The sequence below is a fragment of the Ursus arctos genome, unplaced genomic scaffold (genome assembly GCF_023065955.2).
Source record: "Ursus arctos isolate Adak ecotype North America unplaced genomic scaffold, UrsArc2.0 scaffold_7, whole genome shotgun sequence".
NCBI lineage: Eukaryota > Metazoa > Chordata > Mammalia > Carnivora > Ursidae > Ursus > Ursus arctos.
In genome coordinates, this window is record NW_026623089.1 from 66,030,043 (window position 1) to 66,053,567 (window position 23,525).

Genomic DNA, 23,525 nt, shown 5'->3' on the forward strand with positions numbered 1-23,525 from the left:
GTTTGCACCAAAACACTCAGGTTGGCCGGCCAGTAAGAGCGAGGCTGTTAAGGGTCTGAGGAGGTCCCCAAGACCCGGGACCGAAGAGGTGACAGCCTCGGCGGGGCGGCGCGAGGCGGCAGTGACCGCCAGAGTCCCGGGTGCGTGTGCACGTGTGTGTGCGCACGTGTGCGCGCGCTCCGCCCGGTCCCGGGCAGCCACCTGTCACTCACGGGGGCGGAGGGGCCGCGGCGGAGAGGACGCAGAGGGGGCGGGGCGGCGGCCGGAGCGGGGCGGTGCCGAGGCCGGTCCCGCGGAGGCCCTCCCGGCGGAACCCCGCGTGCTGCAGCCATGGAGACGCGGTAATCCCCTCCTCCGGCCCGCGCCCCGGCCCCCGCAGCCGCCGCCGATTGGTCGCCCTTTGCTCCCTGACCCGCTCGCCGCCTCCGAGGCCACCGCTTCCTGCTCGGTTGCCGCGCCGCGCTCCCGGCCCGGGGCGGAGCTCGGGCGCCGGGCGCGCGCCGCTTTCGCCGCGGCCAAGCAGCAGCCCGCGCCGGAGGAGGAGCCGCCGCCGCGCCCTTCCCCTTCCTCCGCTCCTCCCCCGGCCCTCTCCCCGCCCGCGCCGGCCCCAGGCAGCACTTGCGAGCAGCGGCGGCCGCGGCCGGCGGCCGAAAGGGGAGAATGCGGCGGCGCTCGCGGATGCTGCTCTGCTTCGCCTTCCTGTGGGTGCTGGGCATCGCCTACTACATGTACTCGGGGGGCGGCTCCGCGCTGGCCGCGGGCGCGGGCGGCGGCGCCGGCAGGAAGGTGAGTGGAGCGCCCTGCCCGGGCCCGGCCCCCCCCCCCCCAGCCCCTGACTCCCCTGACTCCTCTTCCCTCGCCGGCCCCTCCCGCGCCGACGCGCCCCCTGCCCGGCTGCAGACCCACTACTCGGACGTGGTCGGCCGGGCACCGAGGGGGGCTCCCGCCCCTCCTGCTCTCCTCTGCCGGGACCTCGGCTCGGGCCCCCGCTCCCCTCCCCGGGCCTCCCAACAGATTCCCCAGGGCAGGGGGCGCACCCGGCCCCTCAGCGCTCGCCCGGCTCGGGAGAGGGCGACCCGAGGCAGCCCCGCGGGGCTGGGGACCCCGGACGCCTTTCTTGTCGCCCCCCCCGTCCCCCTCCGTAGACGTCCCCCACTGTCTGCTCCACGTAATTGAAGTTGAGTCTTGTCCGGCCGCCGGGAGCCCCATCCCCTGCGGTGGGAAGTTTGGTGGTGGGGGTGCTGGGACACACAAAAGGGGGTGGGGAGGAGAGGAGGGAGAGGCGGCTGCCTTTCCAAAGTGTCATGTACAGGAGAGAGGAGTCCAAGTTTCTTTTCAGCTCTTTGATAAAAGCCGCTGCAAATCCTCACCCGTTTCCCCCTTGTCACCCCGCGGCGGGGAGTGGTGGTAGGGGGCAGCTCGGGGTCTCTGCCCCTTTCTCTCTGTCCTTTACCTCTGGGGGCGGGGTGGGGGCGATGCAGCCAGCTTCGCGCCGGATAGAACGGACTCCCTGGGCGGGTGTAAGCGGAGAGCCAGCGCGCCTTTGCGCTGGGAGTGAGGCCCGCTACGGACATCCCCGCCCCCCCCCCCCCCCGACCTTCCCCTCTCGGCCCCGGCTTTACGCTCCGGCCGGCGGCCCGCGCTGCCCGGCCGTGGCCCCCTGCGCGTGCCTTCCCCAGCCCCGCTGCCCGGTTACGCGGGGATGGTCCCTGTTCTATGGGTGTGCTTTGAGCAGGCTCCCAAGGGCCGAGTGGTTAGGCCGTGGGGACCGTGTAAACCACCTGGACAGCCCGGAGTGTTCGGGAGGAAATCGAGCGGCCGGAGACGCCCCGACGGCGGGGTTCTGCGCCCGGGCGCCGGCTGGGAGCGGAGGGCTTTGGTTGTGCACATGCCACTGGCGGGGTTGTGGTGTTTGGTGGAGAATAGGCTTTGAAAGCAGCGTTATCTTTTCCAAAATCCTGTAACCCTCGTTACTCTGACGTTTAGTGTCACCGCAAACCCAGGAAATTCTGAGTTCATGGAGGTGGACCACGGGTTGGGCTGGGACTAGGGAATGGTATTCTGGAACAAGGCAAATGGGACTGGCTGTAGATGAACAGACTTTTTATTTTTAGCCTTAAAGTCAGACCGGTGAAGTCAACGCCGAGGTTTGGGGGCTTCCGAGGTTTCCCTCCTGGTTGGTTTGTTTCATTCATTCATTCTCACCTGAAGGTGTTAGATGGAGGTAGGTATCTTGTTTGAGTCTTGGGAAATTGCACGGGTTTGCTTTATCTGGAGGGGGCAGAAATGAAAAGTCTTTCCATGTGCTGAATTGGCCTAGCTTAGTTCTGAGCCAACAGTGTGCTCTTAGCCCAATTTTTTCTTTCTTTTTTTAATGCAGGGAACTGCTGTGTATGTAGCTGAATCTCTTGTTTATTCTTGAATGGTAAAGAGCCTTGCATCCAGTAGGAGCAGTACAGCTCTTTGAAAACTACGCTCATGTTAAACTGGAATTATTTTCAAAACTTTGCTTTGCAGTAAAATGGGCCTTGGCAGGTCCACATGGCCTGGTGTGCCGGGGAGGACCTGGCAAAGCCTTCTGCCTTTCATGCAAAAGAAAAACAAACAAGTAAGCCACACCGGTATTTCTCTTTCCCTGGTCTGGGACTTTCATTAGTACATGTGATTAGAAATTGCAACAGTGTGGCCTTAGCATCCAGAGAGGCTGACTTCTCACTGGTGGGCTTCAGCTGCTGGGTTTTGAGGGGTCCCTCTGAAGTGGGATCCTTAATTAAAAAAAAAAAAAATCCAAGAACTCTTTGTGACCTAGTGGCAGTAGGAAGGTAGAGAGATCAGGTAGGAAAAAATGTGTGGGAAATGAACAATTATACATGGATTGGTGATTTAGGATTCTATTCTTTCTGTCAACGAACCATAAAATTTAATCCTAGCCCTTAGAATGGTTTAGTGATTTGTCAGTTGAGGAAGAGGTGTGTAAATGCAATAGCTTTTGAAATCGCAGTAAGACTCATTAACTTAGTGTTGTAGACCCTGGTATAAAAGTTGAAACCGTGAGACTTGTTCTTGAGGGCCTGACTAGAGCCCCGCCATCCTGAATTTCCAAATCTAGAGTATAAAACTGCATGGTCTTCCTTCCTCCTGAATTGTTTCCATGGATTTCAAGACTTAAGAGTCTTCAAATCTAGTTCATCCTTATGATAAAAGGAAATACGTAGGTTTTTGTTTTGTTTTTTGGTTTTTTTTAGCTTGCAAAGTATGGACATAAAAAAGATCACGTGGTATGCAGGTAAAGACAGAATATAAATACTAGCTATAGTTTTTTAGATGCAAGTGTAATTAATGTTTCTTCTCTTGTTTCATACTATGCTATAATAAGTCAAAGCTCTCCTTCTGTATTTAGCCGATTTCTCTCTGCCCTGGCGTTTTTCACGGGGTCCCGGGCTTCAGTATTAGGCTTTGGGGGATTGTCTGATGGGAGCCTGCCTGGTGTTTCTGCTGCTTCAGCACCCCTGGCCGGGCTTGTCACTGTGTGCCCTGCCTGTTAAATAACTCATCTCAGGACTGTTATTCTCCACGTGGCAAAACCCAGAAAGCCAACTCACCTCACGTTGCAGATCTAATAAAGTGAACAGGAGCAGGTAGGTGCTCAAAAGCAGTTGGGGCATTGCCGCACCGTCTGGGACTCAGTGCTGAGGTTCGGGGTGTGCGGTCAATCAGTTTATGCGTAATATTGTTTGAAATTATTTCATTTACATTTGTCTAGATCTCTCCACTCCTCCCATAGTTTGCTCCTTCCCCCTAAATTGATGACTTGCACTCCAAGGATGCCTTTCCTTTAAGCATCTTAAATGCTTTAAAATTTTAATCATGTTAAGTTTTCCCCAGGCCGTGGCAGGTTGGTGGTGGATGGAGCCGTAGAAGCGAAGAAGGGATTTCTATTGCAGTGAACCTGCCTCTGGGTAAAGTGTGGCTGTTGAGGATGGAAAGGGAAGGGTTTCCCAGTATGTGAAGAATGATCGCTCCTCAAAGAGAGTGTGTCCAGCCTGAGACCCCTTGTCTGTGCTGCTCATATCCTCGGGAGGGAAGGGAAAGCGTTAGCTGAAGGACAGGACCGAGGGCCTGGGCAGCCCGTTTGCTTTCCACCGCCCTTCCTTGATGAGTGGGCACAATGCTGCAGTCCCTGCTCTGGGGGTTCGAGGGTGGAGGACTTTGGGGGTGATCTTGTAGGAGGCATTTGGGGGGAGGAGGGAATGATGAGGGGCCCCCTTGGCTGGGACATGGGACATGTACAGGGAACAGTAGGGTTTGAAACTGGAGAAGGAGTTGAGGACTAGGCTGTAGAGAGAGGGCTCCACATGCCAGGCTGACTTGTTGGTTCTTAATTTGGTCGATCGTAGGGAAACAGTCATGTGTTTTGAGCTGGATAGTGGAAAGTCACAGGAAGAGGAACAGCACGAATCCATTTATTAGTACTGAGTGATCTTAGCTCTCTATCCCCTTCTGTTTAGTGACCTTTACTACTTTACTGAACCTCTCTGACCCTCCGTTTCTCATCTTTACGGTGGGGATCATCATTTTCACATTGTGGCAGTGGGCTCAATGCCATTAGTACGTGTTGAGAAATAGTAGACACCGAGTAAGTGGTTTTGGGGGCTGGGGGGAGTTAAAGAAAAAGTAAAAGCCGAAATACTGCTTGAAAATATATTGAACCAGGAATCTGCAGTGTCTTCTTGCTCTCTGGAAAATCGTTGATGTTTTTATTTTTTCTTTTATCCTTCATCCATTCCTCTGAGATTGATTTGTTCGGTGTATTTGGGCTGGTGCTAAAGAACCTTGAATGACATTAAGGACCGCCTTTTGGGGAAGTGGTCCAGACCTGCCAGCTCTCTGGTGCCCAGCTGCGGTGTCGGAGTGGGCTTCCCACCTGTGAGCAGCCAGCAGGAAAGCTGGGGTGGAGGACACACCTTTCTCTGCAGGTTGTGTAAACAGTGGGAGTATCTCTGTGAACGTGGCCCTAAGTGGAGATTTCTTGTGGCAAGGAAACCAGCCCGGTGCCCCCCCCCCCCCCCCCCCCCCCCCAGGATCTGGGCTCCCCTACTCTGCCTCTGCAGCCTTGCCTCTCCAGGCAGGAAGGGAGATGGCTGTGACTGCCCTCGTGCGACTGGTTTGGGGTGGGACATGGAGCTGCCACATGTTCTGATGGGAGTCAGCGGGTGAATGCGCAGGAGGGGACCCATACTATACCTGGCCACCAATAATCAGTTTGGAGGTTGAGGAAATTCCATTTGAAGGGTCAGTTTGAAGCTGGGGTAGGGAGGGCAGTAGTGGGGGGGGGGACCGCTATAGCTAGAGGATCTGACAAATGGCACTGTAATATAAACTTTTCTCTAAGGAAAATCAGGTTTCCCTGTTCCCGAGTTATGTTGTGGCTGCCTCCGGGTGCTCCAACATAATGGAAACAGATTGTGACCGATAAACAGTGCTAGAGTAATGAGCGCTTCCCTCAACCCTCTAGCAAAAATGAGAAAGAAGCCACCCTACCCAGTACAGAGTAGGTCAGGGTGCTCGGGCTGTCTGACCTGGAGGTAGGGCCGGGGAGACCCAACTGGTAAAGGTTGTGCGTGAGCTTCAGGCCGTCTCCCTCGCACCTCCTCATGTGTGGTGGGTTTCCTCTTTGGAACAGAGGAAGAGGTCATTGAGACGTGGTCAGGAAGATGGGCGTATACACATTTATATCTATTTATACATATAATATCTTGTTTCTGCCATTCATGTTTTTCAGATCTTTGGGGAGCGGGAAGTAAGTTTTGGAAGGTGTTGATTTCAAAGCAGGCAACGCTGTGCTGCCTGCCTTTTAGCAAATCGGAGGCAGTTGGCTTGGTGGAGGGAAGAGGAGGAGGAGGTAGTGGTGGTGTTGAGGGTGAGGCCGCCTGGGGCAGAGACCGAGGCACACGCAGGAGTTGACTTTGTGGTTCTGGCTGAGATCCCAGGAAAGACACAGGGTATTCCTGGGGAAAAAATCTATGAAGTCTCCTAGCTGGCCCAGCAGAATTTGTGTGATGAGAAAATAGCCAAACCTGGCCAAATGCACTCCCCATTTTTGTTCTTCTGCTTTTCTCCTTGTGAATCCTGTTCTGGAAGGTTCGTATGTATGATGCTGAGATTTATAAGCCGGGTGGATGTCTAGATGGAAACACACCCATACAGTGATGCCACACAGATTAAAATAGGGGGATGCTTCAGTACTGGTTGTTAAATAAATGCCCCTCTCATGACCCCGAGGAACTCCCAGCCCCCAGCGGTCCTGGTTGCTTCCCTTGGGATCCCTCCTCCACGATCAACCAAAGAATTGAAACCTGCCACCGCAGGGGCCTTTTGGAACCTGTGTGTTGAGTGTCACTCCTGTCACTGTGCCACTTGGACTCAAGGAAGTGTTGGCCTGGTTTCACTTCTCTGACCTGAAAGGTCACCTTTCCCTTGAGGGACTGTTTGATTTTCTGTTGCTGTTGTGGACCCTTGCTCCTGCTGTTGTCTTGGACCCTTGCCTCTAGACTGCCTTATTGGTAAAATTTTTGAAGGCGGACCTCCTGGCACTTCCATGAGCAAACCCTCCTGGGTGGGCTTCAGGATAGGCTGGGCTCTCCTCCTTCGAGAATTAGATTGAAAGTGTTGGAGGGAGCACCCCAGTGGATATTCGTGCCCTCAGGGTGGAACTTGACCTTGTCTCTTAGCTGGCGCGAGGATTCTCTAGCCTTTGGCCTTGTGCTTGACCTGAATGATTGACTCCAGGTGAGGATGTACCAGGAATGCCTGTCTGGTTTACCTGTCCACTTGAGAGAGCCTCCTCCACCTTTCTCCTTTCTGACCATGTGCCCATTTCTAGGAAATAAAAAAACCAGACTCAAGGAGCAAACAAGGCCTTCCATGGCGGAGCACATCCTCCTCGCCCTTGGCCCCGTGCCCTAGGCAGGTAGATCTCTGTTCCTGGCCTCACTCTGCCCCTTACAGCCTAGGGTGAGACACTTGGTCTTTTTGTGTTCTGTCAGGTGCAGTATTATGGCCCCGGGAAACATGGCATTTTGTACACATGGGGTTTCTTAGCGTGCTGGAATGTCGAAGGCAGTGATTCACTGGGGCTGGGCTTGAAGAAACCAAAAACGGTCACGTAGAATCTCACTCGTGGGCCTGAATTGAAACAGCTTTGCCAGGCTTTGGGAATTCTGTGCCGTGTGCCCCGTGTCTTCCAGGAGCTGGCTGTCGTGCAGCAGCAGCTGAGGGGCGGCTGTCTGGGGCCGTGACGCGGGCCGGTCCCCGTGGGTCACTGAGCTTTTGTTGGGCCGCCTGCCTTGGCCAACTGTCGCCTGCCCCTCTGCCCTCCCCGAGTCTCCCAGGCCCCGAGTGCCAGGCACCCGATCCTGCCAGGGCTCGCTGTTTCCTGCCTGCTGACTCCTTGGGAGGAGGACTGGTGTGCGGCCGGGACAGAGTTACTGGAGTTCCAGAGCGCAGAAACGGACACGTGTTTTGTCAGGGTCAAGGGGCCTTTTGGGGAGTGGCCCGTCCAGATCAGGGTTGCTCAGTCTTGACCTGGTTGACGTTTTGAGCCGATCGTCTTGGTTGTGTGGGGTTGCCCTGTGCGTGGTCGGATTTTAGGGGCTTCCTTGGTTTCCACCCCGTATGTAGCAACTGCCAAGTGTCGCCTGGAGGACAGAGTCCCCCCTCATTTAGAGCCACTGGTGTGTCTCTATTAACTTTGAGTTCTTTTCTTCTCCCTGTGACCTTTATGGTTAGACCCTTGTGGAATAGGACGGCCTCTTTGTCTGGTCTGGGGTGGACCCCTGGGTAAGGGTTTTAATTAAATAAACATTTGTGCTGTTCGCACCCGTTGTGTGTCAGGCCCAGTCCTAATGCTGCTGTATGGATATGAACTCAGCGCCTCCTCATAATAGCCCTTTTGTTCTCTCATTTTACTGATGAAGCCTGAAGCACGGGGGTGAGTCACTTTCCCAAGGTCGCGGAGCTGGTGGACTGCAGACCCAGGGTCGTCTGCTGGGAGGACTCTCCGTGGGCCCCTGGAGGCAGGGGGCTTTGTCCCCAGAGTAGGGCCTGGAGGTGTCTGCCGGCCTGCAGCGTGGCCCGTGGCCTGCTCTCGGGAGCTGGGCTTCCCGTGCTCCCTTCCGTGCTTTTTGGCACTGCGCTCGTCCCGCTGCACCGTGTCACAACATTCCTGGAAGGCATTTTGGAGCACGCTCAGTCATGCTTTGATGGTAGTGTCGGTCCATCTTTCCTTCATTTTCACCTTTTGTGCTGTGAGAGGTTTTGTGTGTTCTTTTTTTTTTTTTTTTTTTTTTAAAGATTTTATTTATTCGACAGAGATAGAGACAGCCAGCGAGAGAGGGAACACAAGCAGGGGGAGTGGGAGAGGAAGAAGGCAGGCTCCCAGCAGAGGAGCCTGATGTGGGGCTCGATCCCATAATGCCGGGATCACGCCCTGAGCCGAAGGCAGACGCTTAACCGCTGTGCCACCCAGGCGCCCCGGTTTTGTGTGTTCTTATCTGTCCAACATCTGCCCGTCCCGAAGATGACATCCTCCACTGCCCTCTGGCAGGAGCAGAAATGCAAACAGGCTCTGGTTCCTTTCATTCGTTCTTTCAATGAGTATTTCTTCAACCCCTGCTGTGTGACAGGCACTCTGGGGGTACTTGGGAATATGGCAGCGAATGTAACAGACAAAATCCCTGTACTCATTGAACTTTCGTTCTGGGGGTCGGGGAGCTACACCAAAACATGACAGGTAAGTGAATGATGTAGTGTGAAAATAGGTGCTAAGTGCCGTGGGACACACAGCAGCGTAAGGGGCCCAGGAACGGGGTGGGGGTTGTAGTGTTACCGTGGTGGTCCCTCCGGCTCGATGGGGAACTGAGGTTTGAGCAGGTTTGAGCCAAGACCGGAGGCAGGTGGATCTTCGGGGCTTACTCTGCTTCACACGCAGCCCCTGCTTTTAGCCGTGTCCTGTCTTTTGGTGATACTTCCTTCTGCTGGCTTTTGCTAAATAGATGAGCTGGTTTTCCCGAAGGCCTTTGGTTTGTCACAGGTGAAATTTCCTCTGTGACGTGGAAACCTTGGGTCTTCTTGTTCCAGTGGTGTCTTGGGTGATGTGTGTACTCATCCTAGTGAAAATGGTATGCGTACTTGTTGCCCCCGGCTCCCACTTCAGACCTGGGACTGCTTTAGGTGCCCGCAGGTTAACTTGCTCGTTCACTCAGCAGGATGTGCTTATGGAACAATCTCGTTGCTTGCTTTCTGAGCTGATCTCTGTGAAATGCTGAGTTGGACCGGGTAAGCATCCGTTGTCCATTGTTGAGCACACTATTAAATGACATTGCACTTGATGGAGTGCCTTCCACGCATATTATCATTTAATGAGGAATCCCCGCGGGTCCCTGTGCACCTGCTGCAGCGGTGGATTTCCACTGTGATGTCATCTTCGTGAGTTGCTACGGGTGATGGGGCTTGTTGATTCCTGCAGGAAAACCAGCCTGTAGGAAACCACAGGTCAGAAGCCTGTACGATACCCGGGTTCTGGAGAGGTCGTTCTTGGCAACGTGGGTTATGTTGAGGCTCTGCAGTCTAGTGTTTGTGGGAAATGAGGTGGACGGGTGACTTCATTGCCTACAGCTGTTGTAGGGAGGTGGAACGGTGGGAAATTACAGGTCCTCCTGGTTCTCCAGTGGGAGCGTGCAGCTGCTTTTCAGAGAAAATGTTGGCATTTATGAGGGGTTGTTGGATACTTTAGGGGGTTACGTATGATGCCCCCAGTGTGTTACTGGATACAACAACCTGGAACATTTGCATGGCGGCAAAGGAAAGGTCATTTTAAAGACTTAGGAGCAGTAGTGGTGGTTTCTTGCTTCTTCAGAGGCCAGTGTGGGGACTGAACGCTTTCTTCGTGGAAGGGCGCTGCTTTAGAAAGATGACACACTTCGATTGAGGGGTCCGTCGTAGCTGAATCCCCCGGGAGAGCGTGAGCAGCTGATGTAAATTAGAGTCTGCATTTGGGAGATGCCCATAAACTAAGCACTCTGTCATCAGGCTGTGGTGAGTGGCGGCGACTCTTGCGCGGAGGGACGTCCAGGGCTGTCCTGGATGATGGGCTGCTCGGCCCAGCGTGGGACGCCTCCACATCTCATTGTCTTGGCGCTTTCCGCCTCAGGGGCTCTCCCCTTGACCGAGATTTTGAGCTTTTGCTCTGTGACCTTCACAAAGCTTACCCTCTTTTCCTCTCTCTTCACTTCCCCCTTTGCCCGCTCCGGGCCCTTCTCTGTTCCCTTGTGCCGATCAGCTCACCCACTTGTTTTTCTTCCTGCTCACTTTTGATAATCCCTGACTTTCCCCTTCATGTAGAATATACCTCTTTTTATCAAATCTAAGATGCCGTTATTCATGAAACCATTATTTTATGTACCACGAGGCAAGGAAAAAAACACTGTGCATTGAACTGTGACACAATGGTTTCTTTATCAGTTAACATTTTTATTTGTCTACTTATTTAAAGAGCTCTTTTAGACTTAATTAGACATTGATTTTCTCATATATCACTCTTGTGCATAGATAAAAAGGAAAATGCATATGAAATATATTGGGTTAGGTGTTCTTAAAACTTTTACAGTGTCTAGTGTTTGGCCCAGAGATATTCGTGCCTGTTTGCCTCAAAGTCATCTGTGCCACCAAGACCTTTGGTGATTCATCATTAAAAAAAAAAAAAAAAACAATGAAAGTGCTCAAAGCTCTTGGTTCTGGGCTCTTAATATAGGCTGGCCATTATGTAGAGTTAGCCAGTTTTTGACTCACTTGGGAATTTTCCCTAATTCCCCAATTCACTGTCCATTTCTACTGCACTTGATTTGGTTTCTAAAGATTATGAGTACTTTCTTGTTGTTTCTGGGACTTTCTTCCAGGCCACTGATGGGTGTCACGTGGGCTTTGCTGCTGGTGTGTTGTATGTTTGAGCGTGTGCTTCTTATGGCAGGTGCCTCATGGCCTGACCCACAGCATCATACAGTGTCATTCATTGTGAGATGTGTCCCAATTTCATGTCAAACTGTGTCAAAGAGGGCAAATTAGAATTGCTGAGTTACGGTCTTCTTTTTCTCATGTGTGAGATTACTCATCTTTATGAAAACGCAGCCCCAGGCCTCCTGTCATTGATAAAGGAAAATGGTAGCTCTCATTGGAACGTGTGCATCCATTCACTCCCAATTCCCGGGATCCATGTAAACAGAAGTTTATGTCTTTTTATGTATTCCCTTTTCTTTTTATTTTTACTTCTTTTTATTTTTGAGAGATGAACAGCAATGAGCATGAACCCGTTCAGAAACACTTTGGAGCATTCTCGATCTCCAAGTTACCCTGTTGCATGCTGACATCTGCAGAAGTGAGCAAGGCACTCTGTCTTGCTTCGTGGAGCTCAGAATCACTGAACAAAGCAACTAGAGAAAGACCTAAAAAGAAAAAAAAAAAAAGGGGTAAGTTGAATAGGGACTGGATACTAGATGAAATGGAAAGCATCATTATTGATTTTATTAGTGGCAGCGATGGTCTTGGGGTTGTTTTTTGACAACTCTTACCTTGTGTAGAGCCAACTGAAAGTGTCTATGGATGCAGTGACACCATGTCTGGAAGGAAAATTATGGGAGCGTAAGATAGGGCAAATGTGTTACTGAATTTGACTGATGGGTACCTGGGGTCCATCCTATTTCATTTATGTGTACTTTTGAAAACTTCATTAACATTAAAAAAAAAAAGAAGTTTATAGATGTTCCTAGCTAAAACTAGCAAACCGGGTGAAAACTAGTATTTTTTAAAAAGTGGCCTGAAGCCTGAGCGATAGAGTCAGTGGAAGATTTCGGCTCCCAGTTTCCGTTCTCCCAGGTGATGATGCAGCACCAGCTGAGTTCCTTACAGTTTGGTCCGGTTTGGACACGGTCTCCCTGGAGACAGCGTCAGATCCCGCAGGCTAAAGGCTCTGTCCTACAAGATCGTCCTCCACTTCTGATGCCCGTCGCAAGCCCAGGTTTTCAGCTGTGCTTCTGACTGATGGACTGTACAGCAGAGGGTCCCACCACCCTTCTCTTACGTTCAATTCATTGGCTAGAAGAGCTCAGAGTTCAAGAAAGCCGTTTACCGACTAGTTGACTGGTTGCTTACAAAGAATATGAAAGGATATGAATGAACAGCCAGATGAAGTGATACACAGGGAAAGTCCCAGACAAAGAAAGTTCTGTCCTCGTGGACTTTGGGGCCTGGCACGGTGGCACATGGAAGCGTTCTGGTTCTCCAACCTGGAAGCTCTCTGAACCCCCTCCTTAGGGGTTTGTATTAGAGGCATGATTGAGCAAATCATTGACCATTGGTAATTGATTCAGTCTTTTGCTCCCCACCAGTCCCCAGAAATCGGGGTGGGACTGAAAGTTCCAGCCCTCTAGTCACATGGTTGGTTCCCCTGGTGCTTTCCAAAAGTCACCTCATTAACATAAACCCGGTTGTGGAAGGGGCCTTGTTAGGAGTAACGAGACACCCATTTTTACCTTTCTGGCTTTAAAGACTTTTCAGGGAGAGAGGACAACAGACCAAATATTATGAGAAAAGTAGCTCCTGTGTGCTCAGGAAATTCAAGGGTTTGGGGAGTTATAAGCCAGGAAATGTGGACGAAGAGCATATATGTATTTTTCATACATATATGAGCCTGGGTGGCTCAGTCGGTCAAGCGTCTGCCCTCAGCTCAGGTCGCGATCCCAGGGTCCTGGGATTGAGCCCTGCATTGGGTTCTATGCTCAGGGAGGAATCTGCTTGTCCCTCTGCCCCTCCCCCCATTCGCGATGCTCACGTGTGTGCACACTCTCTAACAAATAAATAAAATCTAAAAAAATTATCTAAACTCTTAGGAAATGGCTAATTTTGGTGATCATTTTGGTGGTAGAGTGTCCGTTTAGGGTGTTCTGTGAGTTTGCTTACACCTAACCAGCCTGCTCAGTGGCCCAGAGACCCTATCACCCACCAGAGTTTCGTGTGGATATTATATTACATTGACAGGTGTGAGTGGGCAGAAAACACGGCTCTATGGTTAGTCCTTCTGCCAGCTTTTCCACTCGTCCTGGGCAGTTTGCTTGTTGTAATAAACAGTCCCTTGGGAGCTGTGGATGATTTGGGAAGCTAGGGTGGGAGGCCTTCAATAAATATATATTATTCCTTTTGTTTGTTTGTTTGTTTCCCCAGCAGGATATTATTGCTAACACCTCATATTTTACATTGGATTTGTAAATGAGCGATTTGTGACAAATATATGATGATTCATGTTTTCTGGAAGGTGTAATTCCTGGTACTTCACATTTATATCAGCCTTGTCACTGAGATGCCCGAGACACTTTAGAGACATTGCTCATTTATCTTTCATTTCTGCATGCCCGGAAGAGTGTCAGGAGGTAGTTTTCTTCCTGCACTCAGGCGTGCGGTTTCCAGCGGGCCCCAAGGTTGTGAACTTGCCCCCCAGGTCATGCAGTAGCAGTGTTGGGACTATTATTGTCATGGTCCCCGCGGCTACTTAAGATATGCCTTTGGAGAAAGTCAGCTGTGGCCGTCCTGGTTTTAGAACTGCAGTCCCGGACCCAGGAACGAGTTACAAACAGCAGGTGCAGGCCTGGAAGGTGCCGATCGTGGGGGCTGGGGATCATCTCCATAACCTTTCTCGCTGCAAGCTGCTGGTGTGCGTGAGCTGGCAGTGAGCTGGGAGGGGGAATGGTGTGGGTTCTTAGGCGATCTGAGCTCCAGCCTGAGTGTGGGCGTCACGGAAGGAGCCTAGCTGTGGTCATCCAGGCCTCATAGATGGGCCCCCGGAGGCCGGTGGGGCCCCCTGTGGAACATCCCTGTGTGAGGGCTGCTGAGGCTCATCCTCTGTCTGCTTTGCACTGGCCCCAGAATGGGATTTCTGATGATCTGATCCGTCTCGTTTTTCACGCAGGCATCGGAAAGTGCTGGTGTCCTTCCCACCTGCACCATAGGTGTCCCCAAGCAAAGCTGTCCTCAGTTCTGCGAGATTGTATTTTAGAAGGCCGCTGTGGTCAGAGTGTGTTCAGGGTCTGAGCTGCCTGCAGAGTGGAGTCTCGATGACCCAGGCTCCGTGTGTGATATGGGGTGACTTCTGAGCACTGGGAGCTCAGCCTGCTTGGCCCCTAAGAGCTGGTGTCCGGAGGGGGACTGCATCTCGGGGGGCAGCTCAGGGAATCCACGTTGGGGCATGGGAAGCGGTCTTGCAGAGCCCAGAGAGATTGTGCAGGGAAGCTCTCGGTGGGGCAGCTGGCTCTGGGGTGATGTGGCTGAGGGGATGTATAGCACGGGGGCTGCGGGCCTGGGTTTGAAGTCTGGCTTCTCCAGTTAGCTGTGGAAAGTCAGGCAAGTTACTTAACTCCTCTGTTCCTCAGTTTCCTCATTTATGTGTCTCATCGGGTGGTTCAGAAGAGTAGTCAGAATGGGGCCTGGTACTAGGTGGTAAGTGCCCCTAACCACTGGTTCTGATGTAAATTCTCGGGTTGTTAGAGTGACAAGTGTTGGCGCCCCAAGCTGGGGGGGGGCTGTCCTCCGTGGCCAGGGCTCACCAGCCTGCGGTGCCCACTGGAGCTGGCCTTCCTCTGCCGTGTTGAAGCAGACGAGCCCACTTTCCCATTAGTCCCTTCACCTCCATGGACCTTGCCTGGAACCTTCGCCTTGGAAGGAGAGTAAGGACATAGGGGATTGCTGCAGCCCTTGCTCCTTCTCCAGTGAGGAAACTGAGCCCCAGGGCGGTGGGTCAGCAGGGCAGGGTGCCGGGGCGGGCACGGAGTTGATGCAGGGTCTGCGGACCGGAGGCAGGAGGCGGCAGGCAGAACCTTTTCCTGCAGTGTGCGGTTACTGAGAGCTGATTTCCCAGTTTTACCCCTTAATCTCTCGTCTTTGCAAATTACTCCAGGATGTGGTTTTTAACTATGTGACTGTATAATTAATTGTTTAACTCTAATTGACAATTGGTTTTTTTTCAATATCTTGAGCTGTTATTATCCCAATGCAGCATGTTACTTGAGAACTTTTCCACAAGGTTTTAATTAGTAAACGTTCTTTCAGTTTCATTAGTTCACTTTGTGGCTTGCTTTTGAAACTGTAGGTGAGTGACAAGTGGAAGACAAATTAATAATCGTGGCAACGCAACAAAGCTCCTCCCCCCCCACTGCCCCTCCCCCCCCCCCCCCCCCCCGCCCCAGGGCTGAGGACTAGTTCTGTCAATTAGCACGGTGGTCATGTGGTTTTCTCTGATGCCTCTAATTAAGACAACTTACAACTAGACTGCAAATTAATAGATACACTGCGTGATGATTTCGAGAAGAACAATCCATGCAGAACCGCGGATGTTTGGTGATGATAACGCAAAGCGCCCGGGTTCCGACGCTGCCGGTCCTCTGGCCTCCATTTCCTCATTTGGGGAAAGGCTTGTTGGAAGTTCATGTGCTGTGGGGAGTTGGTGCCGACCAGTTTCACGAGGGCCTTCTGTTATTTTTCCTGGCACGTGGGCTTGCTCTCCTTCCCTGCAGATGCTTTGGGCTTCTCTGCTGGACAAGCGGGCTTGCTTGGAGGAAGACACCCTAGTGGGTGGTGACATCATGGTGTGACTCCCTGGACGGGGCATGAAATCAGGTGCGGAAGGCCCTGATGCTGGAAGCTTTCCCTTCCTCGGTGGTCTGTCTCCCTTTCTTAGACCACATGGAATCACATGGGCGGAGGGACGTTCCTGTTTTTAAGGTGAAGCTGTGGTGATGAGCGAGACCAGAAGTGTCACATTGGGGTTACATTTTTAAGATATCGTAATTGGTCAAAGTGCAGTGTGGTTCCCAGGGGCACGGGCATGGAGCAGACCTAATGGATTAATGGCCTGAGGGAGTGAGCAGATGGGAGGGCAATTTCATGGGTGTCTGACTTCAAGTCCTGCCTTCCCCGTCCATAGACGTTTGGGCTGGTCATCTCTTCCCAAGGCCTCTGGAGCTGGCCCACCCTTGGGGATCCCACCAATGCCCCATATGCCCCCGAGGTGGGCTCTCTTCACTCCTCCCCCTCTGTGCCAACCTGGCGGAGAGTCTGGCTTGGGAACCTTCCTTACGGTCTACAGTATTTATTTGTTCCAAGAAGGGAGTGTTACACTGTGAGAAGGAGAATCCTGGCTTTGGAGGTCTGCACACAGAGAAATAGTGGATAAAGCCTAGAAACCTAGCCCTTGCCCTGCCTGACAGTCAGGAAGCCCTGTGCACAGAACATACCCATTTAAGTGCTAATTAGGCATCTAGGATGATGGAGCCTGGGAGCCGGGCTAAGAGATGACCTTTAAAGGTTGTCTGCAGCCCTCTGATACTTGCAGCACATTGAGATGTCTCAAGATAGAGAATCCCCATTCAAAGGCATTGCTCTTCCCTTTAAAAAGGCTGGGCTGTTAAATGGTGCCCAGAGAGTTTAGGAGATGGACAGCTTTCAGCATTTAGTTTCTTCTGGGAGGTAAACAATAAGGATACTATGTTCGTGCTCGGTGTCTCTGGAATGATTGGGACCAGCTGTACCTGTGTGTGTATGAAGCCATGAAGATCCCCCTGGGCGTCTCTTAGCCTTTTCCCCAGGAGGGGGCCCTACTGCTCTGTCCTCTGCTCTGTGTGCAAGTAGAGGGAAGCGGTGCCTGGGACAAAGGAAAGGGACTGGAGCTGAGGGTTGGCCGACACAGGGCTGTGTGCCCATGGAGGAGGAGGTCTGCATCTCCAGAATCCTGCTAGTCCAGCCCATAGCAAGGCACGGCCTTCCACTGTCCCCGGGTCTCTCACCATGTGCCCCTGTTGACACCCAGGACCTCCCTAACCTGCTCTGAGCAGCACCATGTAATTTTTGATGGCCTGCGTCCCACAGGCTGTTGAGAATCTTGAAGGCTGGCATGTGCTTAGCTACTCCCCTTCCTGCCCTCCTCCCTCTTGCAGAGGTGCATTAACAACCATGGCATATCAAACTGGAGGGAGGCTTTGGGGAATGAGGCCCCTGTGGGCCTGAGAATCTGCATCCTGGGAGGGGTGCAGGTTGAAGGCCACCAAACCAGTATTGGGTAGCTGTACATGGAGCTCCAGGGGGCTCGCATAATCAGCAGAAAGGACGGGGGGGGGGGACATTTGGGGAAGATGGATCCAGCCATGAGGATGTGGTAGAAGGCTATCCAGTCATGAAGAGGAATCATGTGCAAAGGTCCTGAGGTCAGAGTGAATTTGGTGTGATTGGGCAACTAAAAGCAAAAAGAAGGCTGGTGAATGGAAGCACGGTGGGCAAGGGAAGCACCAGGTCAGTAAGCATTTAGGAATTATTCGTGTGTATCATTGGGTTCCCTGAGTATGGCTCAGCACCCAGCACACGGTTGGTGGTCTGTAAACGTTGGTCAGTGAGATGAGTGTCAGACTGGTGGGGTCACCGTGATGAGAATGGCTGCGAGCCCAGACTCAGTGGAGGGTCTGCTGCTTGGTAAACCATGCCATACTATTACAACACATGCTGGCCCCTGCCACTACCCTTCCCTGGCCTTTTCCCCGGCTGGGTGACCTAGCCTTGAGTTATAAGTCACTTGCCCCTTTATGCTCTGTCTCTGGTCCGTAACAGCTGTGGTCTGGCCGACATAGTCAAGGTAGGGAGTCGGTATCATTTCTGGGTGTAAGTCTGGCTTTTCTAAGTGCAGTGCATCCTAGAGCGTTTTTTTCCTCCAGAAATACTGCATTGCTGTGGTGGCCAAACAGGCCCCAGCTGTATCCGTGTGCTGTTAAATCACTGGGCCTTAATCAGTGGGGGAGCTGCTTCACCTCCTTGGAGAAGCGCAGGGAGACCATGCAGGGATGCTGAAGTCGAGGAGAGAGAGACAATGAGCAATAGAATTATCAGTTGTTTTTAAACCCTCTTAGTTCCTTCCAGCTGTATTTAGCGGGGAGTTGTTCATTATGAGCTCTCCTTCCACCAATCCATCATCATAAAACTGCTCTGCATCGAGACGGGAATCTGGAGGCAGTCACCTAGGTTAAAGAGTCTCTGGGCAGTCTGGCTGTGTAGGAGACCCGCTGATAGACTCGGATTAGGCAGCTGATGTGCTCTTATGTGTTACATTCCTGAGCTCTGGGAGCTGCGTCTGACTGCTTATTTTAATGCTCTGTGCCTTTGACAGCCACTTACAAGATAAACCTGTGTGCTAACACCGCTGACTTCTGCTGTAGAGGGTGGGAGATTTAGGACATCGGGCAGAGAGGATGGAGGTGGATTTATGTTGTGAAATGTGGGGGCACCTCTAGCAGTACTTTCGGAGGCCTTTGGGTGGGCACACGGTCTGTTCACACGTCAGTCAGCGCCCCTGAAGTCATTGGACCGTGCTTGCCAAGGGAGCAAGCTCTTTGGGGGCATCTGTCTGAAGGCCTGCAGCAACCTGCGAAGGGTTTGAAGCCAACCTACCAAGTTAAGGGAGGAACGCAGGTGCCACCGGCAATGTGCCGAGCAACAGGGGAGAGTTCTGTCCGCCTTTGTGGAATGTAGAGAAGCAACAGTAGGATTTTACTCCAGGACTTGGCGTTCTTAGGAACCGAGAAAATGTTTTCCTCCATTGTTTGGAGAGTTCGGAGGTAGAGTAATGAGACCCTGGGGGATGGCATCTGGAGTCATCCGAGCAAGAATTTAGAACGGATAGTGGTGATCGGCGATACCGTGCATCCCTCTGCCCTGTGCTGAGAAGTGGTTAGTTCAGCCTTTAACAGCTAGTGGGTGAACGGGGTGCAGGTGGCTAGAAAAATGCCTAAGTCAAGGGAAAAGGGAGAACAGGGGAAGAGGTGAGCCCGGAGGGAAAATTTCCTGCAGCACAGCTCACTCCCTCTTGGAGGTTGGCGCTTTCTGTCTCTCATATTTTGGGGGGGTTGTTCTTATTGGCTGGGGAGGAAAACAGCTGTAAAATGAGTGCTTTGTATGCCGAGGGCATTGATTTCCCTTTTTGCTCCTTGTTCCTCCTTGGTCCCTGCCTCCCCCCCAGAACGTAACTTCTGCAGAAATGCGGATTCAATTGCGAACTGAACGTCCTGCGTTGGATCTCTTGCAGGAGTTAATAACTTATTATTAATAACGTGGATTTAGGGCACTTTCTCCCCAGCTGTGTGTTGGCCATGCTGCTTGTGCTTTTGGGGAACCCTGAGAGTGTGTCTGGAGAGGTGGCGTGGGCAGCTTTGGGCTTTGGAGTCATTGCCTGGGTCCAGTCTCAGCCCTTCTTACTGCTGTCTATCCCTGAACAGGTACCTTCCTTAAGTCTCCGTCGCCTCCTCTGTAAGATGGAAATAACAGGGCCTCTCTTGTTACAAGGATTAAATGAGATATTGCCTGTCAGGCACTTAGTATAACCCTGTGCCCCGGCGCATAGGTAAAAAGTGTTCAGTATGGTGTGATGTGCGTGTGTAAGCATGCATGTGCGTGTGTGCGTGTGTGTTGTCTTTAACTCAGCTGAAAGTCATTTTCTGTCTGCAGCTGCACACACGTGTACTTGTGCATACGCGTGTACGCACACGTACAGCCATGCACTCCCACGTCTTTGCTTCTTCCCAGCTGAAAAGGTGTCTATGTCATTTCATTAGAAATGCGACGTTACTTTGTGTAGGTCAGCGCGCTTTTTGTCCAGCTCAGGGAGAAACGTATTTCACCAGGGAAGGTGGAAATGAAGGTCCTGGTTCGAAACTCGCTTCTGTCTCCTTCTTTCACACGGCAGCACCAAGCAAGCAGTTGGCACAGCCCCTTCGAAACCCATGCACAGTGTTCCCGGAGAGAAGGGGATGTGGCCTGTTAGGGTGTGCATAGTGTCCACGTGTCTGAAGAGCCATCTCATCTGATGACCGGTACTAATTAGTGAATTTCGCAAAGGCAGCATTCGCGGAGTGAAGGCATTTGCCCAAGGACAGCACTTGATTTGCTGCATTGAAATGAAATTTCAAGGACTGCAGTAGCCCGGACTCTGTCTGTTACCATCTTTCTTCTCCCCTCTTCCTTCTCCCGTGTCTTCATTGGTTTTCCTTGCAGCTTACATCTTTCATCCACGTCCACCCCCCCCAAACTATTGTCCAGTGTTTCTCAAGCTGGGCATGCGGGAGGAATACCTGGGGAGATTTAGAAGTACAGATGCCTAGGACCTACCCAGGCCAATTAAATTGGAGTGTTGGGCCACAGGGCTGAAGCCTGTTTTAGAAAAAGCTCCCCACACCTGATTCTCATGCAGTCAGGTTTGGAAAGTTGGTCAGGAAGGCATTACTGAGGGTTTCCATCTTTTGGCTGTAACCTCTAAACATCATGTATGTTTGGTCCATTTTGTGGGCTTTGAATTGACTTGGGTCTTCTCTTCGGGTGCTTGATTTTATACTCAGAGTTGAAAATTGACGAACGTATAATGGATTGCCCATTGGATTACCGAATGAGGCTCTTAGTCATAAGTAGTTATTCCGGAATCTCCAAGAATTAGCTGTTTACAATAGAAAATAATGGTGAAAAGATACCAAAATGACAGCGTAACGCTTAAAGAAAATACAACTTTTCTTATAGGCTCTGGACTGAAAGAATATAGCGAATAGGGTATTCAGTAGTTGAGCAATCATGGGTTTTGTTTTTCTGTATTTTTTAAATCTGGGGTTTGGTTGGGTTTTTGTTCTTGTTTTTTTTAAGGAGGGAGGTTTGACCCCGTCATGTTGAGTGTCAGTGACCATGTGGTTGTGAATCTCCAGAAAAAATCATTCCAGACAACCTATTCTGGATCATGTACCACCTGACTGGGAGGGTTGGGACCTTTTTCACGATTAGAGAACACTGACATCTGTCGTCGGACTGCCTGTGAGCCACTTATCTGCTGGGGGGAAATACACAAAGCTGTCTGTCCTGGGCTGACCTGGAACTGGGGGTGCTGCTAAGCTCTCTGCACAGTGGCCCCGCTGCTTCCCCTCCACCGCCTTGCACACCCTCATTTGAATGCAAGGTAGAGGACCTTCTAGGAGTGCGTCTGTCCTCGTCTCCCTGTTGTTGTCACCTCTTAGGATGGATCATGTTGGCACGTTGAGAAGCAGAGTGGGAGGGAAGGGCTAGAGGTCCTTGTGCTTCTGAGGTTTTTGAAATCCAGGGGCTTTGACTGATTTCTCTGTGGAAGGATAAACTGGCCAGAATTTAGGAATATCATGAATAGGTTTATCCACGGGGAGGTTGAAGTCTTGTGTCTGTTTTCTTGATTCTGCCCGTGTGTGTGTGTGTGTAACACATTTGTAGAAACAGTTGAGACCTCCATGATTCTTTTCTTCAGAATAGCTGATCAGTTTTCCAGTGTGTAAATCACATGTGGTCAAACACATAGTTAAAGTAAGAGAAGCCACTCAGCTGTCTCGGACAGAGCTTTTTTTTTTTTAAAGATTTTATTCATTTATTTGACAGAGATAGAGACAGCCAGCGAGAGAGGGAACACAAGCAGGGGGAGTGCGAGAGGAAGAAGCAGGCTCCCAGCAGAGGAGCCTGATGTGGGGCTCGATCCCATAACGCTGGGATCACGCCCTGAGCTGAAGGCAGACGCTTAACCGCTGTGCCACCCAGGCGCCCCACAGACAGAGCTTTGAGAGGGGAATTGCTACAGGCCAGGGTCTCACTCTGGGTTTCACGGGTTTGGAAACTCCATTGTATTAATTTACTTCAGAAGTTATCAATCAAAGATTGGGGTTCCCATGAATCAGAGTTGTAAATGCTGGTAAATAAGATTGACAGTTCATTAACAGATGACGAGAAGCATGCTGTTGTAAGAAGGCTCCTGGGGACTCATGTGCTCAGGAAACCACAACATTGGTGGGTGAGCAGCTATGTTTTCTGTAGCCTGATTTCCCTCTGCCTATGAAGCTTGATGAATTGCCCTTTGCTATTCTGGGGATATTTCTGTGTATAGAATCAATGCCCTCTCCCTAGGGTAGCAATGGAGACTCATTTTTCACAAAAACCCAATGTGCGATTTATTAAACCATTGTCTCAGCCTCAAATCCTTCCAGACTCTGAACTGTGATGCTGAAGCTTGGACTCTGCCTGTCAGCCCATTTCTGCACCTGCCAGCAGCTCCCCAGCAGGCCTGGGTGGTGGTGGGGGGGGGGGGAGCAACAGCCAAGGGACCAGCAAGATGGGCAGCAGAGAAGGGACTTGGTCCTTCCCCCAGGCTTCCTCTTCCCATGAGCGGCCTTCAGGGACACTTGTCCGCTTCACCTGTGGCAGCTGAATCTAGTTTTCCTGGTGCTGGAGAAACCACCTCATGGCCCCCGCCCATCGTAGCGTCCCATCCTCAGAGCTCTGGGCATCGGGGCCCCTTCTCCGAGTTTGTAAGGGTCAGCCCTTCCGACTTCTCCCCTTTGTTCCCTCCATTTTGGGGGCGGTGGCTGCTTCTGTGGTTGCTCCCTCCCTGATACTTCAGTTACCTGGTTAACAACTTTACACCTAGTTAACAATTCCTATGAGAGTCCCTCTGTTCAAAACGCTGCTGTGGCGTCTGAATTCTAGTTGGATCCCGACTGATAGATCTGACTTTCTTTTCAACATTCTTCAGTATTCAGTCGGCAGAACTATTTCCGAGACATATTGGTCCTTAATTGGATTACGGTTTATGTTACGTTCCTTAGATTTTTTGCTCAAGTCATCCTGATGAGATTTTGTTTTCGATTCCTCTTTGAGACTTGAGACAAACTCTCTTCTCATCAGCTACACTTCTAAATCATCAGCTAGAGTGAGCTATTTCCTGGAAATATCGCCCAGATGGCTAATGCCATTCATTCTCTTGGTTCTTTTTGGCCTTATTTTCAGAGGGTGGCATTTTCCAAACTTATCGCCAAATTCTATGCCCCTTACACGACAATGCTGAAATTTCCTTCAACTTCCAGATGTTGGCTCTTGTGTATTTAAGCTGTATACACTTCAAAAAAGCTTTGAGGCAGCACCTAAGCAAAAGCATATATATTGTGTGTAAACATAGACTCAGTAAAACAAGAGTTTAAAAATCTAAGGCCCAGTGATTTGCAGGGGTGAGGAGGTGGCAACATAGGGTGGGGAGAAAAGGGGAGAAAATAGAAGTGCTCGGAGAACTGAAGGATGAAGGAGAATGAACGTTGAGCATCTGCGTTGGGCCAGATCCTGGGTAGGTGTTGCCCGTCTGTGTTGAGTTTAGTCCCCCACATAATCCTGCCCGATGGGTATTGTTATCTCCATACATACAGCAGGAGCCTGAAACCCAGAGTTGAGTGAATAGGGCTCCTGTGCCCGTGAGCTCTTCATCAAGTGCTCTGACGCCAGCCCGAGAGAAGCTCCCTCAGCTGCAAAGTCGGATCCGGTCACCAGAGGAAACATGTCGGGTTACGTAGCCCGCATTTTCTAACAAAGCGAAGCACTTCCCTGTGAGAGACCGATATTTTGTA

At 51.4% G+C, this 23,525-nt stretch overlaps 1 protein-coding gene across 1 annotated transcript in view; it reads left to right on the forward strand.

The window, feature by feature from the left end:
* Window positions 1–522: 522 nt before the first annotated feature.
* The window catches only part of GALNT2 (polypeptide N-acetylgalactosaminyltransferase 2), a 184,386-nt gene continuing 161,383 nt past the window's right edge, over window positions 523–23,525 (forward strand). Inside the window, exon 1 of the mRNA XM_044386074.3 lies at window positions 523–786. Within this exon, the coding sequence (XP_044242009.1) occupies window positions 661–786 (126 nt within the window). The 5' untranslated portion in view covers window positions 523–660. The remainder of the gene's footprint in view (window positions 787–23,525) is intronic.